The following is a 19,200-nucleotide window of genomic DNA, read 5'->3' on the forward strand; positions in this document are numbered from 1 at the left end:
TCGCCCTGTATTATATTTGAAGAAATTAAATAATGAAGAATCTACATAAATGTATGTATGTTTCTTGCATAGTGATAAAACAACGATACCTAGAGCCATCCAATTTTGAATGACATAATCCTACTGCAAATATGGGCATCTGGAAGACCAAATTTGAAATTGGGAATTTTTTTTATTATCTATTTCATATTTAAAACTTTAACGAATTTTTGATTAATAAACTCAAGGATTTAAAAGCGAGCAATGGCAACACTCTACGGGAGGGGGGGAACCTTTTTATCTCCAGCGCGCGGAACTGTGTATGGGAAATTCTAAAGATAGGCTCATTTTAAAATTATTTTGCGACATTGCTGTTGAACTGAATTTTATGTTTTAAGTGCAAAGAGCATGATAATAAATAAATAAAGGTAACACACAAAACGTTAAAAAAACGCCTCTTTGGACGTAATTTAAAATCTGAAACCTTTCAGATTTTTTTCCTTAATTTATTTAGGAATAATTTAATTTTCCTTAATTTATTATTTTTAATTATTAGTCTTTATAATGTGCCTTATCTGAATTTTAAGAACAAATATGTATTTATTTTACCAATGATGTGAAGATATTGAGAAATATTTTGGTAGTGAGCTATTGTAGGTTTCTTTTTATTATTTCTATGTTAGAAACTCCAGAAACTATCTGCTTTGTTTCATCCAGAATCAATAGATAAACAAGGTTTGGCTGTTCCCAGAGCAAAGTCACTTACTTACGGAAGTGGGATAAAGAAACCACAAAGCGAGTAGTTGCTTTTTAGCAGACTAAAGAGTCAGTGACACCATATGGCAACAAACCTTGTAATAGAGTAATAACCTAGGTTTCATTATCAGTTCTTTTTCAGGATAAAATGCATTCCTTTGTTGTATGCAGCAGTCGTTTGTGGTTGAGATTAATTCTTTTTTACAGAAAATATTAATTTTCAGCTATTTATTAAATTTACGAAGAAAATATGAATATATTTAAGTTCTCCAGTATAATACAAGAAAAACATATGATGTGAACACCACATGACTTCCTTGTACGGCCTTTTAAATTATACGTATTTTTGCTGTACTTCATTTAAACTTATTTGCTCCAATTTCATTGGAGATATATTTCTAATTCAATCAATTCAGTTCTCATTTAGCGGCAGGGCAAAACTACATAAAAACTCAAACTTCATTAAAAATTGTAAAATACAGAAAAATCTAAAACACCAAGTAGAATTAAAGAGGCATTTTTTTATAATTAAAATTAAAGTTTCTACGCAAAAACGAGCAATTAGGCTAATTACCAGGAACACAAAGTTTTCGGTTCCGAAAACTGAAACTTTTGATCAAAACTGAGCGAAAAGACACTGAAGTTCGTGCACCAAATGATTTAACTCGCTATTCTACTAAACGTTTAATCTTTAGAAAAGTGGCTGCTTCATTAGGCTTAACGCCACTTAAACTTTTAAATAGTTGATAATTCTACAACTATTCCATGCAGATTAACCAAAGGCGTAAACCCTTAACCGGAACTTAGCATAATTCAATCACTTTTAGAGCCGAAATACACAGTTTACCAACATATCAGAATTAAAAACTGAGCTCACCAAGCCGGGTAACAGAGTAAGTGTATACATGTTTGGTGCTGCCGATTGCAACCGAAATGGGATGTGCGCAACTACATGTTATAGCAGTCGTGTGTACAAAATTCCTATGTTCTACGGCTACTCTCTACGGTTCTACTTTGAGATACGAGAGATAAATAAGTACGTACAAACGTCAAGAAAAAAATCTCTTCTGAATGCATTTTATTCATTGCAAATTCGTTTTTAGAATCAGTTTTCGAAAAACGAGTCCCTTATTTTGTTCGTACATACGATGTCACGCAAAAATAACGTTGAAATTTATTCGAGAGCGGTTAAAAAATTATATTTTCTTTCATTCGAAATATGATAATTACAATACTTCCTTTCCTTTGTACAATGAAGTAAAAATAGTGTAGTAGGAATTTTCATACACTTTTTACCACTGATTCGAAACTGAATGACAATAATTCATTACAGTCAAAGAATCAAAGACAATTACAATCAATCAGTTTTTTTTTCTTGTCAAGAGTATGAGACGCTAAGAGTCTTCATAGAATCGAATACTATATTTTATATTCAACTGAGACAAAGGTGGAAGGAGAAAATAACGTAAGCCTTAAATATAATGTTCGAGACAATGTTTTGAATTTTTGACATGCAGCCAAGTTATGAATACAGTAGCTCTTATCAAAGATGCACGCCAACAATGCAAGTTTTAATTTCAAAACAATAAAGCACCTTTAAAAGGGAATAATAATAATAGATCATTTGTATACGTAAAAACTAATATTTTAACGTAGCATAAGTATAAATAAACACACATAACAGTAACAGACGAGAATGATACAATCAAGTTCTACTTTGCTAGACTATTGTAAACAATCTAATAATAAGAAAAAAAACATGTTTATCATTGCCAGGAATAATATTATCTGACATCTATAAAATATCATCTGAGGCCCGCGACTGACCTGTTGAACACACATGGTACAGAAAAATGGAAGTGAAAAAGCTATATCTTCCTGGATTAATAGTGTGTCCACTACATAATTGTTAATTATGAAGTAGGCGAATATTATCTGCCTTAAAAAGGATGCGTTTATGTCAAGCGTTTTAAGAGAAGTTGATTCTCGCCAAATGACACAGTTTTAAAAACCTCAAATAAATAAGTAAATAAACAAAAAATCTGAAAGGTTTCAGATTTTAAATTACGTTCAAAGGGGCGTTTTTTTAACATTATGTGTGTTATCTTTATTAAATACCTTGTTTTCGCACTTAAACCACAAAATTCAGTTCAACAGCAACATCGCAAATTAATTTTAAATTGAGCATATCTTTAGAATTTCCGCAACAATCTCGCGCGCTGCAAATAAAATTTTTTTTTCTGTACAATGTTGTTATTACTCGCCTTGAAATCCTTGACTTTGTTAATCAGAAATTCGTTAAAGTTTTACAAAATATGAAATCGATAATTTGTATCTGGATTATAATTAATTAATAAATATGATCTGGATAATAAATTCCAGATTTCAAATTTGGTCTTCCAGATGCCTATATTCGCAGTAGGATTACATCATTCAAAATTTGATGGCTCTAGGTACTGTTGTTTATCGCAATGTGAGAAACATGCATACAATGCAGATTCTTCATTATTTAATTTCCTCAAATATAATACAGGGCGACAATATTTGGTGGCAACAATTTGAAAAGTGATACAGCTTTTTAAAGATTTCAACACAAAATGCCAAAACGAAAAGAGTATTCTCTCAGGAACAAAGCCCCCTCTGGACAAAGTAAAATAAAATCTCAAAGGACAAAGTAAAATAAAATCTGAAAGCTTTCAAATTTTACATTACGCCCAAAGGAGCGTTTTTAACGTCTTGTGCGTTACCTCTATTTATTAAATATCATTTTCGTCACACTTGAACCATATAATTCAGTTCAACAGAAATATCACAAAATAATTTTAAAATGAGCCTATCTTTAGAATTTCCGTTACACTTTTTCGCGCCTTAAAGATAAAAATGTTTTTTCCTCGTACAATGTTGCCATAGCTCGCCTTGAAGTCGTTGAGTTTGTTATTCAAAAATTCGTTAAAGTTTTACAAAATATGAAATAGGTAATAAACCAAATTCCATATTTGAAATTTGGGATTCTAGATGCCCATATTCGGGTGGAAACGTACGTTACTCAAAATTTGATATCTCCAGGTACCGTTGTTTTATCACAATGCGAGAAACATGCATATATTTATGCCGATTCTTCATTATTAATTTCTTTAAATATAATGCAGGGCTCTAATATTTGATGGCAACAATTTGAAAAGTGAACTGACATATATCATGAACCAACGCAAAATGCCAAAACGAAATTAATAGTCCATCTGGGCAAATTGCCCCTTTGGACTTAAAAAAAAAAAAAAAAAAAAAAAAAAAAAAAAAAAAAAAAAAAGAAAAAGAAAACACCTCTAAAAGCTCTTAAAAACGAGCAAGTTTTATCTACACGTAATAACAAGTAGATTCCATACATAGTAGATACATACACATATTTTACACAAGTCTTACACATTGCACATACATATAGCACACATGTTTTATGGGAAACTGATAAATAACGATATCATTTTACCTTCAAAATACCATAGAAAGACACGAAAGAAAAATGTCAAAGGAATATTTTGAGATATGCTCTGAATGAGCGTATAAACCAACTAGCAATTTAATTTGGCAAGAACTCGCTATTCGTCGTGAATCGAATAAAAAATTAACGAAATTTATGAATGATTTATTATTTCATTAAAAAGCATTCTGAATGTAGTGTTGGCAACTAGCCCTTTTTTTTTTTACAAAAAAATAATTTGGACGAAAGCCAATTTTTTATGACAGATATCATCTTCTTTTCTCTCAAAAACTGACGAAACAAATAAAAATTTGCGAATGTTACGAGATTAAAAGCAGATATTTAATAAAAAAAAAGGTGAAACTCTTTCAACAGGTGTCACTAGATGAAATGCTTGGTTGTTAATAATAAAAAAAAAAAAAAAAAAAAAAAAAAAAAACGAATTTCCAATTTCTAAGAATTTTAGAACAATTAGAAAATTATTTAGGTTTCCTGTAAATTTGCAATTAGAAGCTACAAAATAATTATGCAGTATTACCTGTCATTAAACTGAGTAAGGGGGGACGTAATTATATGCCTCGTTCAAACCAAGCATGCCAAACTAGCTGCTTACAATAGTCAATACGTAACTCTATTAGATTAGAATCTATACAGTATTTTGCGTGAAATACTATTCTACGCATCACGATATCCGGAAATAGTCATAAGTTTTCGTGAAAACAAAACTGGCGCAAACATGAATTCATACGGAACAATTTCCCTGCATATAATTAAGATATCCGACTACAAACCCAAATTTTGGAACATAGTACAAATAAATCTATTATTGGTGATATTTAGCAGCAGAATATTACTTAAAATAATAGAAACAGATGATAAATATATTATAAAAGTATAACTCTTGCTTTTTTTTCTTATAGTTTGGTTTAAAAATGTGTTAAAATTCAGGTTTACTAGATATGTTCCCACAAAAATATTTATCAATATTTTATTTTGTCGCTTATATTTATTAAACTATAAGTAATTAAATGGACTAAAATCTAAATGACTAAACGTAAAATGTCTGTTAAATATAACAGTTTGAGCACATGAACTAGCTATTTCGCGAGAAATTTTTCTTTTCATTTTCAAAATCGTCTGAAAAATTTTAGATTGTACACTGCGGGAAAAAAAAGGGGGGACAGTTCTTTATCTCTCGTTCAACTGGGCCGATTGACGAAATTCAACCTGTGTTTTTCATATCTCGAAAGAGCAACTTAGGATATGCATTAGATTTATATATAGCATCGTTCTAATATAGGTATTTTGACAAAAAATCGGACTTTTTCCGAAATAATATACCAATTGTTTTTCCATATTTCAATTCTACGACTCAAATAACGCCAAACTACCAAGTTTTGTAAAAGTCGCACGAGTAGGTTTTAAAAAATTAGCTCTCAAAATTTTAGCTCCTCAATGTTCATTCTCCTCAATGTTTGGTATATATTTATTAATCTCTCTTTTCTTATTAAACTTATTTGATTCTTCCTTTCACATTTCGAAATTCAGGTTCCTTCCAAATAAAATTCCCCCATTTTTACGATTTATTTTTAAATAATTTTTATATTTTTTTCAAAAAAAAACTGAATTATAATCTATAAAATTTTTACCATCATCTTAAGGTAGACGTATTTCTAAGCATACGTGCAATAAATTAAAATTTTTTATTCAAAATTTCCGCAGATATACGTGAATTTATATATAGGCTCATTTTGAAATTTAGCATATTTTTTGAAAGCGATAAAACATCAGATGTGGTTTAAATACTTTGCAAAAATTATTTGGAAGTAGAATCGATGGGACCTTTCTTTTCGCTCAAACACAATGTAAAATGGTAGGAACGAGGTCCCTTTTTACCGCTCCGACATGATGGAAGGGAAAGGAAAATGGGTTGCCATATATTAAAAAATTTGTCCAGTGAATTATTCTTGGCCAAACTGAAAAAAATTCCAAGATAAATTTTTGAATTTCTCCGGAAATTTCGCACCAGATTTTACAAAATTTAATATCTAGGCATAATTAGAGTCGTAGAATTGAAATTTAGAAAAAAAAATAGGCATGTTATTTCAGAAAAAGTCCGATTTTTTGTGTAAAAATACCTATATTAGAACAATGCTATATATAAATCTAATATGTATCCTAAGTCGCGCTTTCGAGACATGAAAAACGAAATTTGAATTTTGTCAATCGGCTCAGTAGAACGGGAGCATAGAACTGTCCCTTCCCTTTTCTTCTTCTTCTTTCCTCCCCTACAGTGTACATAAACCTAAATTTTTAGTCAGTTTAATCCACAATATTTCATAGAATATTTGTGAAAAGTTTTATTAAATTACTACAGTAATATTTACGCTAAAGATTTTTACGTAACAGAAAATTTGAAAAAAAATCAAGTTTTAAAAAATAGTTTTAATGCAATGCAAACACAGAAAAAAAATGTTGCCGAGTATGAAAATTAAATTGCAAAACTAATCTTGTTCCTGAGCACTTAATAACAAATAGAAAGGTTCAAAATCTTTTTGAACAGCACCAAAAGTATTCATATGACAAATTCTCATTTTGAAGTTATTTAGAAGAGTCTGAGAATCTTTCGATATAAATTTCCGGGCTCTTAAACAGAAACTTCCGACGTAGAATAGAGCTAACGGCGTAGAACAGAAACAACCTAATTTTGCTTCTAATAAACGGAGAGGTAATATGCTATTAGTTTGTGGAAGCTTAATCTATAAGCTTTAGAATTAAGTAATAGAAATATTTTGAAAATTTTCATCAAAATTTAGGATTAGAACGAAGTCGGATATCTTAAGTGTATTTAAATTTCGAGAAGTATATAGAAATTTGGAAGAAGAGTAAATATATATACAGTAGTTTGGAATAGGAAGAATAAGGGATTAGCCATACTCCTGAATTTTAATCCAAGATGGGATTAGAATAGTTGATTACGTAAAATCACACTGTCCCTATTCCTGCTATCCTAACATACTAAAACGTGAAGGCCCACCAGTGGCCGAGCGGTCTCTGAAGTTCGATTATTTTCGAATTTCAGCAAACGGGCTGGTTGCATGCACGTTTTCGTGATTTTCATTACTATGACGTGAAAACTAGCCAGTTCCTCTTAAAAAATCCTTCACGAATGCATCCCTTCTCTTAGGCAGGTAGCTCTCGTATGCTTTGCCATAGTTAATTAAACCAGACCAAAACGTAAAAAGTAAAAGGAGTCATTAAACTAGAAACGATTGATTATTGCTTGTAGAGGTCCAGATATCTGGACAAAGTAACAAACAATCCATTCAGGTATTCGAAAAATTCAAATACCTTCACCCCCTACTTCCTCCATTCCAGGTCAAAATATATATTTACAGTAATGCAAATGAGGTGTTTTTAAATTTATAATAGTGTTTCGAAATGTCCAGGTGCGGATAGCTTCCCCGCAAAGCAGGTTTAGGGTTGCCACATTTGACGAGAAGTCGCCCATTTGACGACAAAATTCGCGATATGCCATGGACGGACGGAGAACCTTCTGGAATGAATTCTTACCGGTTTAGACCTGAATGTTCTCGAACACAAGCCAAAAGCTATATATAAACCCTGATGGTATACGCGAAGAGAGAGTGCGAGATAATTAGTCAGTCCGTGCGGAATCGATCGAGTTGACAGTCGGTCAGCAAGTGCCGAGTGGGTCGTCGAGTGCATCGAAAGAGTCTCTTAGTGTATAGCGGTTAGTGCATTATCGAGAGAGAGTGTTGAGCTCCGGAAACGACTGAACCGAAGAGTCAGGAGCTGTGCTGTGTCGTCGAGTGCATTGCGAGTTGTAACGTGGAGAGTCTCGAGAGTATGTGGAGTTCCGAGAACGACCGAGCAGAGTTGGGAGCTGTACTTTGGTGCTTTTCAGTGAAGCTGTTTCCACCGTTATAGCCTGATAGTGTGAACGCTGTGTCAATGATTGTTCCAGCGAGTGTATAGTAGATCTTCGACAACTGTAAAACGTGACTTTGAGCTGTCCTGATTAATATTGGCTAAATAAAGTGTTTCAATACTTCATCAAGTGTCGTCGTTATTCACTCCAAATCTACGAACCCCGTACGAACGTGAAGGAAAAAAAAAAGTAACAGTATTATAATTAAACACAGAACGTAAAATACACTTTTGTTAAAATTTAACAATTTAAAACACATTTTTTAAAATTTCTCTTAACCGCAATTCATTTATTTCAAATAAAATAAAACGAAATTAATTTTTACTTAAATATTTTCTAAAATTAAAAAGTTTTCGTCTCCATTGCTATGATTAAGCAAAACAAAGAACACTACGCTTATTCACGATAAAGAATTGGACTCCTGATAAAGCTACAATCTGTCGAATATTGTAAGCCAATTTGCCTACAGTACCTATAGCGATTTAGATTGACCAACCCTTTTAAAGTAATATGAAATATACTTTTGTTATACTTTTATATTATTTAAAAATCAATAAAATAATTTGAAACAGATAAATATATGATAAACTTGCGCTGCCTGGAAAAATTTAAAAACTATCTGGATAATGAATTTCGAATAGTCCGGTTAAGTGATGCTCTTTTGTATTAGCATGTACATTCCTAAAATTTGGAGTGCAGCATATTTATTTTTATTTTTTATTTTTATATTAGAACAGCATAATTTAATCCTCAAACGCCAGGAAATCTATACTAGAAAAGGAATTTATACAAATATATGTCATGAGCATTTTCCACAGACTCCGCCATCGTATGCGAAAATTTCAGTAAGCATAATTTAATTTAATAGATAAAAATCATGAGTTGGATTAAGTTTTGTATATTTTTTTACAGTGTGTAATATTAATAATATACATATTAGAAAATTTTATAATGTTTTGTAACGTAAAATTCTATACAAGTATTATACAAATATTTATAAATTCTTATTGATAGGAGAAATCAGGAAAACGATGTTACAACTTTTGGCCATGTAAGTAGCTTTTTACAAAAGAAACCTCTGCTAGAACTTCAATTATTGAGCACCTTGAATTGGATTCACTGCAGATTAAATTGTACGTCTTCCTTCAAATGCACAGTCATTCAGAAATATACGCTTTGACAGATGGTAACAAATACACTTTAACATATGGTATTTGCACATTCGAGCCGAAGTTGAAATGAATTACATTTACAGTTACGTAGTATGATGTTTACTCAGTATATGTCGATATTTTTGAATTTTATAGTAAAATTATATAATGTAGAATTCTGAGAACTTTAAATAAAACTATAGTCTCTTGCATATATTTTTATGAAATACTTCTATTCACTTCTTTACTTCAATATTTCACTATACACATCTTTTATTAACCTTTTTCTTATGAATAGGTGATATAGAAGAAATTTCAGTTATTTCCTAAAATTCCGTCAACTCTATTCACATAGGAATTTTCCTTTTGTAATCCTACGTGTCATGTTAAGATATTCCCCGCATATTTTTCGCGTCAGTTAACGAGATAGCTGCTACACGTTTCTTTCCTTGAACAGGTGTTAGTAAAATTTCACGTTGAAAATGTTTTATACACAACAGAGTTTATTTTTGTGTCAGTTTTTCTTTTCTATACAGACACTGAATTATGTGAGAAACATTTGGTACAGATTGAAGTGGATTATAGAAAAACGCACATCTTTGAGGATGAAAATGCGCGATACATGTCTTCCTGGAGAGTTTTCTAAGGGTTATTAGCCCTATTTACATCCCACTTTGATTCTTTCCAGCATTAATGGGGCTGCTGGTCCACATTACAATGAAAATCTACGAAATCCATCAGGCGAGTACTGAAAAAGAAGTATAAGAATTCGTGGCTTTAATTAATTGTTTCAGAAAAATAAGCATTCGTGGCTTCTGTTAATTGGTTCACTAAACATCCAACACTATTTATATATATAAAGAAAGTATGTTTGTTTGTCCTCTAATAGCTCAATCACTACTACAGCTATCGTCGCCAAACTTTCCACAATTTTTTTCTCAGTCCTGGAAAGGTCGGCATTGACTTTTTTTTTTTGCTCTGATTTTACTTAAAAACTCGGAAAAACGATAATTTTCGCCCTCATTTTCCGAGTGGCAACAGTCTTGCAAACAGGGAATGAAAATCTGCTTTATTTTGAGAAGCTTTGCCATTGCTCGCTTTCAAATGGTAGAGTTTGTTAATAAAAACATTTCTAAGTTTTACGATGAAATAAAAATATCATTGCCAAACATTAGATACATTATTCCTCATTCCAAAAATTTGCGGGAAGCTATTGCAACTGTTCCCATTTTTCTACGACTTTAATCAGCCGAGATATTAATAAAAAAACTCAGAAAACACTAAATTTTCGCACTCATTTATCCGAATGGCAACAATCTCGCACGTTGGAGATAAAAATGCTTTATTCCGAAATGAGTTGCTACTGCTCGCTTTCAAATCGTAGAGTTGTTAAATAAAAAATTCTTAAGTTTTAGTAGCAAAACCTCTTTATGTAAAGAATTCCTGTTTGAGTTATTGATTTCTGATTAATTATGATAATTTTTTTTCCACATTTAATCGACTATAGGTGAAATAGTGGATGGAACTTGAGCTTTTATAACCATTTGGTTAGAAAGACGAGAATCATTGAAAACTGAGTGCCATTGTTGCTGATATAACGAGAGAGAATTAGTTTATCTTCTATCGAAATTTTTTATGTGGGTTCCATATCAAACTGAATGTATGACTATGAATCATATATTTTGCATTATTATTACAGAAGTATTATAGCGGTATTGTTCTCTCTTTAGATACACCACTCTCACTCTAACTTAACTGGTATCGAGTACTTCCGCTAGTTACAAATAAAATGAAGATAAAGGTGCGAAACTCCATCTAGCGTCATGTCTTTAGACATTTCATTTTTTATTATTAGCCCACCTGGGCTATTAACATAAACGGCATTTTGCGTTGAATCGCTCTAAAAGTCTGAATCACATTTCAAAATGTTGCCACCAAATATTATCAGCCTGTATTATATTTAAGGAAATTATATAATTAAGAATTTGCGTGTATGTATGTATGTTTCTCGCATTGTGAAAAAACGACTAAAGCCACCAAATTTTGAATTACGTAATCCTCAACCTGAGGATGGGCAACTAGAAACTCGAATTTGTTTTATTATCTATTTCATACTCTGTAAAACATTAATGAAAGTTTGATTAACAAACTCAACGATTTCAAAGCGAGCAATGGCACCAACGTACACACACACGCACAAAAAAAAAAAAAAAAAAAAAAAAAAAAAAAAAAATATGTTGTCTCCAGCGCGCGAGACTGTATCGGAAGTTCTAAAGATATGCTGTTTCTAAATATCTTGTGATATTATTATTGAATTGAATTTTATGTGTTTAAGTGTGAAGAATTTGGTATTTTATAAATAAAGGTAACACACAAAACGTTAAAAAACAAAATCTGAAAGCTTTCAGATTCTTTTTGTGCTTTTTATGTGTGAATTTTATGTGTTTTATGTGTGAATTTTATGAATTTTGTGTGAATTTTATGTGTTTAAGTGTGAAGAATTTGGTATTTTATAAATAAAGGTAACACACAAAACGTTAAAAAACAAAATCTGAAAGCTTTCAGATTCTTTTTGTGCTTGTAAATGTTAATTCTTATTTATTAAGAATAATTTTTTTTTTGTTTGCGAGATTCAAACTCAATATGTTTTAGAATTAAAGAAATGAGGCTATTTTTATATAAACTCCTTTTCTCCTAATCCTGAAACACAGAGATGAAAGGTTTAACTCTCTTAATCTCTTAAAGGAACATAATTTAGATTATGGCAAAACACTGCAGGATTTACTTCTCTAAGAAGAGCTTCGCTTTCATGGAGAACCTTCTAACAGCAACTTGCTCGCATCCATGTTACACATGGAAAAAACAAAGAAAATTCCCACGCAGCTAGCCCATTCCATTCGTCCATACTTTAATTCTGATCTAACTGTCAGTATCAAAAATTTTACAGCTTCGCCGCTGATGAACCATTACACAGGGAGTAAACCACTGAAGCGCCCATGCAGCCACTCCATTCGTCTACACTCGGCTATTGATAGGCGTCTCTTCCAGTTATACTAACAAATAACACATCGTTCAATAAGTATCGGGACTAACTAAGAAACCTACATCCATTTCACAAAATTCACGTTTATTCATCAACATAATCACCATTAAGCGCTATGCAATCATTCCAACGCTTTTCTAACTTTTCAATACCATGCTTGTTTAGTCTTTTATCGCATATATTTATAGGTTTTCTGAGCTTCTCGGTTTAGTGTCATAAAGCCTGCGCACTCTAGCTGCGCCCGGAAGGTTTGAAACGTCCACTCGATGTGCGCTGTGCCGACGTTACGGCGTTTCGGAACTCGATCTGTTTATTTACGATTGTGCGATAAGATATTCTCATCTATAGTACTTCACCCCTTTCCCCAGTGGACAAGGTTCGGCTTGCGTTCTTAGCCAAATTATACCTTAGTTTAGTAAGTGTCAGGTAGCATGGCATTCGTTGGGGAACAAAAAACAAAACAAAACAAACAAAATATAGATTTAGAAAAACTGAAGCTAAAGCTTAACGTAACCGGAGCCGTCTCGAGCTGCAGGTTCGTCCGAGCGAAAAAGGCCTCGAGTGTAAAGAGTTAATATTAAAAGATCCTAATGATCATTCTAACATGAACGGTTAAGAAGGTTATCTGCCTAAGAAGGTTATTTGAATATGAAGGTTATCTGCCTAAGAAGAGGGATGCCTTCGAGGAAGACTTTCTGGCTTATATTCACCGTGCACACAGGAAAAACCACGACAATCAACCATGCAGCCAGGCCGTACGCCTGATATCGAATCCAAACCAGGTCAAACTACCAATTCGGCGGTTTTAACCGTTCGACCTCTGGTGGAGTCCTAACACAGACGGATATCCAAAAGGAAAAAATTAAATTCCATCGTACATACAAAATCCACATACGAAACATTATATGTGGATATTACTGTGAATGTCATGTATATAAGCCCATATTTTAATATCGGATTTCCGGTTTGGGCACTAAAGCAAGTTTTGCAATGTACTCTTTCAAATAAAAGAGGAGAAAAAGTGGATTTGTTCTAACATTATTTTCCACGTACTGTCAATAACGAAATTTCTCTAACAGAGAGATTATATATACATTACAAGAATTCGTCAAATAAGGCGAAAAACATAGGATACATGACAATGATACGATTACATAACTTACCATTCAAGGCACTGAATGCTATCATAATGTTGTAACCGGTTACTATGCAGTCTGGACTAGAGTCTCCGCCGTTTCTGCTTGTTTTGTCATAATTGCAAAACACTTGACGAGGAATGAATTCTAGACTCCTGTTCCAACTTATTTCTCCATTTGACATCGTTATTTCGATTATGTTGCCACCAGTGTCGTCAGCAAAGCCGAAGATAACCATTGATGGGACATTAGCTTCTCGTATTATTTTCAAATCTGTGGTCAGTACTATTAAAGAAAACTGGAAAATCAAGAGAAAGAATAACGTGTATTCTACGAATTGATTACAGTACATGCAATTTACGAAACATTTTACTTCGTTGGATATAAATTTCAAATACCAAGATTAATTATTTTCCTAAATTACAGAATTTCACTCCTCTCACATGTTTCTATGATTAGCTGTTTTTTATTTTTTTTTAATTCGGAAATTTTTTGTTTGCGTAATTTGCGGCTTTCTATCTTTAAGTTCAGAAAATGAACTCTTCCTTATACCCATTTAAAATTTCTTTTATAGGCTCTTAGTCAGTCATAAGAAACTCCAGATTTAAATTACGTAGCCGTAGAAGATATCTTATACTGTTACTCGACATGTGGGTAGCTGCATACAGTAGAAGCAAAATGAACTGAAGAGGAAAAATATAACTCGTTTTAAGTACCCATTACGCCATACAGGTACAAGTGCAAATGGGAGGATCACCAGAACTTTATCATTGGTCATGCAGCTACGCATCGCACTAACTGCGCAGTACCGCACACTCTGGGAGTAGATCTGTGACTCTCCTTTACTTTTCATACCATCCTTCCTACCATCAGGACTTTCTGCTCACCAGTATTTTAAGTACCCCCACGCCGCAGAAACACTATACACTTACAAACATCTGTGTTTTCTCCGGTATTCGAACCTGGGCTTAATCGGACCCAGCATCGCTGGGCGGCATAATACGTAATACAGTAATATGAATATTAATATATATATACATATATATGTATATATAAGATTAAAAAGTGTGTAAAAGATAAATTATATTTTAAATTAGTAACAGCCTCTTAATACTTAAATTAATTTCCCTCTCTATTCTGGACTCTTAAAGTCATTTCTTCATGTCTTCATCAGCATCTCAGGTCCATTTCATCAATTTACTTGATACATTGTGTTTTGCATCTTGCATCATTATTCACCATTTGTCTGGCGCATAATAACCCTCGAGGTTAAAAATCAACCAACCAACCATTCCCTCTCTATTCTAAAGCTACTGCGTCATTCCGAGACTAATCCATGTCATAAGACTCTTACATAACACTGATAATGTAAATGGAACTAAACCTCAAACAGCCAATAATAATTTTACAGTAGTGTTAATTATCTAATCAAAATAAATCCGTTGAGAAACAAAACTAACTCAGTCTGAAACGAGACTTCATCTTGAACTTAACGCACTAGCTTTCTACCCTTTGGCCTAGCTGGACTGATACCTGCTGCTCTCTTCTTACTGCAAAGCTATCAAACATGCAAGTATTTTGAAATAGGCACAAGTAGCGTGCCAAGTTTTACGTGGCTGTAACTTGTTTACTGAAATAAAAATGAGGATTTAATCTCCCTCCAGCCGCCAATTTCCTCTTCATTATGGATCACCATTCCACGCAATCAAAATTCTTGCTCTTCACTGTGGATCGTTTCTACGCCATCAATATTTCTACCTATCTATGCAATCAATTTTTCTACAACATCATCGCTAAGTCTTTTTTATTACATATATATTCCTTTAATCTGTAAGTTAGTAAGAGCTAAAATCGCACTGTTACCTGTAAGGTGCTCAAGGCTGTTGCCAACGGCAGGCGCATGTTGCGCTGCTTGCCACGAGGAATTTCGCGGGCTTGGGCTGATGTTTCTGTCAGACAAGTGAACATAAGTAACAACACATAAATATTGCACATAACGGAGTATATTAACTAAACAGACTAGATTTACTAGATTATGGTAGAGCACATTATCCTTAAAGGAAGGGATGGAGAACTTCCCATGCAAAACTGGCTGGTATTCAGGTTAAGCATGGAACACAGCCGTGCAGCCAGCCCGTTCACCATGCCAAATTACCAGAGTCCTCGTTCTTATATTCATTCGGCCACTGGCAGTGAATATTGTCGCCTTGTACGCAGACGTTTATTTTAAGTGAAAGATAAGTTCAAAACGAAATCTATTTTCATTTTCTGGAGAAATATTTAATTTTAGTTATTCTTAAGCATATTTTTTAAATTGCCTCGTGATCAACTAATAGTTTCTCAGTCTTAAGAATAGCTTACGAATATTACTTAACACTATAACTGGATGTCATTGGTTAGGTAATATTAAAGCATTTTGATTATAGCGGGGCTATTTGTCTAAAGCAAGGTATGCCTTAGTAGAGGACGTTCTTGGGGAACTTGCATGATATTCACGTTATGTATAAGAAAATAACCAATGCAGCACAGAATTTCGCTCTCAGCACTGCAACTGCTTATTACATTTAAAAAAACTAACAGAATTAATTTTTTTCGTAATTGAGTGATACTTACAAGCGTTTGTCAAATTCAGTTCCCAGTCTTTCTGTGCAGAGAAGCATATCGATTCTCTGCATGGTAAAATCCAAGCCAAAACTACCACATATAGAACTCCAACGTTGAGAGACAGGAAAAAACAAATTTTTCTCAAAATGCTCATTTGGTTGGAATTCTCAGACTCCTTTTCACAGTTTGCACCATCCGGAAAATTTTCGTAGGAATTCGCAGTACCGTCTGGCAATTTATTCATCTTCAGATCTTTTGCAATGGTTCCGTTATCTGTAACCGTGTTCGTCTTTCGTGTCAGAGGAGTTTTTTCGTCCACAGCCGAACTTCTCCGAAAGAATTTCGCGACTCGCTTTAATTCCAAGCGATGCATGACTGAAAAAAAAGAGAAAAAAGGTCTGACGTTATTATTATTTCGATCACTAGATAATTTTTCTTTTTCCAAGTAAATTCATTACGAAGTTCTAGCGAAATATATTTAAAAATAGGGTAGAAAGTGATAGCTAAACTGAAAAATATTTTGAAAAGAAGTTTTTTGTTTTTTGTTTTTCAATATGATAAATTAATACTCTGAAGTGTGAATTCAAATGGAAATGACATATAAGCTTTACAGTTTTCTCAATAAAAGTGATGTCAAATCTAAGTATTAAAGAAAATGGGGCAAAAAATGAATGTTTTTAACGAAAACCTAAAACTTTTAAAATTTTCCTCGTAATGAAAAATGGTTAAGGAAATTATTTAAGAAATTTTCCTGCGAACATTCCTTAAAGAAATTTACTTAAAAAATCAGGTAAACATGACTAAATTATTTATGGAATGGGCTAAAATAGTGTTTCATTCCATAATCAATTGATCATTGAATGAAACACTATTTGATGATCAATTGATCATTGCAGCTCATTTAATTGAATTGAATCTCATTCACTGATTCTCAGTCAATTGATTCATCAAAAGAGATCATCAGTTTTTCTTGTAATTATTAAAATTCTTTAAATAACTGGTAGGTAATGAGTACATTTGGTAATTACTAAATCATTTTAATTACAGAAACATAAAAACTAACGCTTTAAAAGGATGCATAATGAGTATATCGTAGCTGTTAATTCAAAATTCTACAATATTTAAAATTAATATTTCATTGCAAGAATTTGTGTAATCGAGCATAATTTAATAATTCGAAAACAAAAATCGCTGCAATACAAGTCATTTGCTTGAAAATTATATTCTATTGTACTAGTTAGGTGGTAACGATTTAATGGATTTTTCTAAACCATTGTGACTTTTGAGATTTTTCTTTATTTAGGAAACCAATAAGTTGTATATTTATAAACATATACTGTATAGTCGCTTAGAATGTTTCTCGATGTCAAGAAACTGAAGAAATCTGTAATGACCTAGCTGGGATTCAAATTTCGGACCTTCCGAATACGTGTCGAGCATTCTTCCAGTTCCACGGAAGCTTGTGGAAAAAAGGGAGACAATATCTTATAATTTTACTTACCTTATATGTTACTATTAAAATGAATAGGGCTGAATAGCAAGATGAAACAACGTATAAATGTAGAAGACGTATAAACGGGAAACGTATAAACGGTGCTCCATTGTATTTTGTGATTTTGCTGTTGAATTGAATTTAATGTAGTGTAAGAGCGAAGGACATGATATTTAACAAATAAAGTTAACACACAAAATGTTAATAATAATCCCCCCCAAAAAAACAAAAGGTTTTGTAAGTCATCCAAGGAAAAAACTAAAACGTTAAAAATGCGTGCCAGTACTTAATATTGCATCGAGAATTCTTAAACATATGCCGCTTATAAAACTTTTATAATTTTGCTGTTGAATTGAATATGGCGTAAGGGCGAAGAAAATGATGCTTAATAACAAAGCTAAAAACGAAAAGAAATAGGTTAGCAGAAATGAGTGGTGGACTACGAACTCAGCGTGAGCGTAAATAGTCTTAACAAATCCTTTGAGACTACCGTTAGATCTGAACGTTGTCAGACTTTCTTTTTAGTTTGCTAACTCCCCCCCCTTCTTTAAAAAATATGTTACTGAATGGAAAATAATCGATCAGTTGATTACTTACAGTAATGGAAGAAGAAATATCTGTGGTGCCATGGGTTAGGGCTATTTGATTATGGCAAAGCACTTGAGGTCTAACATCCAAACAGAAGGGATGCCATTGAGGAGAACTTTCTAAGGAAACCTGCCTCGTATACACGTTACTCATAGGGAAATTTTGCGCCATGGATTGGCACGTTATTAAATACATAACTTCTTTAATGCATCTTTCAAACTAGGTGTAGCAAAAATACTTTCAAATTTCGCATCGATGCTGCGATTTTTAATAAAACTGTTAAACTACGGCTTCATTGTCATTTATGACGATTACATTTGTATTTATTTATCTTACTTATGCACTTCTCTTTGAATGAAAATAATAAATTAAATAATAGTTGCCGTAATAAAGCCACTGTACGGAGCCTAGAATAAGAAGTCCCTCTGATGTTCAAAATTCAAATCAATCTACGACATAATTCAATTGTAAAAAACATTCAAAGAAAAATTCGATGAAAACGTTTTCGTGCATAATTTATGATAATATATTCTTCCATTGTTACTAATAATGCCAAAGTGTTCAGTTTCATTTGCTCGCTCTTTAGTCGTCTCAAACATGTAATTACCCTCATTAATTGCTGAAATGTTTCGCTCTTCTAAAAAATATTAACCATATTTGCTTAGATTTAATTTAAATAATTGTTTTAAACAGAATAAACCAACGCAGTTTAAACTGTAGTCTTGTGGTTTGTTTCGGTTCGTTAGACTTCCTTTTTCGTGAACTACATTTGGCATTCTTCCATGAATTTTTAACCGAAATGAATTACTTAGAATTCCATTTGTGAAAACAGAGAGTAACGCTTTAACTCATTTCTATTATTTAAGCTTAGATGACTAAAAGCAAAAAGAACAAGCATTAAAAAAAGAATCCTGTAAAAATGACGACGAAGTTTTCAATTTTAATGTTGGCAAACGTAAAAAGATAAAAATATTTAGTTTTAAGATAATTCTTTTTATCGTAATGACCTTTTTATCTTGCAGCC

The 19,200-nt window shown here is 32.5% G+C and overlaps 1 protein-coding gene across 7 annotated transcripts in view; it reads right to left on the reverse strand.

Moving 5' to 3' along the window:
- The window catches only part of LOC118193417 (uncharacterized), a 255,341-nt gene that overhangs the window by 89,768 nt on the left and 146,373 nt on the right, over positions 1-19,200 (reverse strand). For 6 of the 7 annotated variants that reach the window (XM_085823415.1, XM_085823414.1, XM_085823416.1 and 3 more), the window contains exons 2-3: positions 16,106-16,471; positions 13,520-13,777 (exon numbers count right to left, since the gene is read on the reverse strand). In XM_085823415.1, coding sequence (XP_085679541.1) covers positions 13,520-13,777; positions 16,106-16,469 — 622 coding nt within the window. In that variant the 5' untranslated portion in view covers positions 16,470-16,471. Of the gene's footprint in view, positions 1-13,519; positions 13,791-16,105; positions 16,472-19,200 lie in introns of those variants that run through there. The other variant, XM_035364504.2, reaches the window with a different exon arrangement.

This window comes from Stegodyphus dumicola, chromosome 9, assembly GCF_044657685.1.
Source record: "Stegodyphus dumicola isolate Sdum_Otavi_A_Nest chromosome 9, ASM4465768v1".
Taxonomy (NCBI): domain Eukaryota; kingdom Metazoa; phylum Arthropoda; class Arachnida; order Araneae; family Eresidae; genus Stegodyphus; species Stegodyphus dumicola.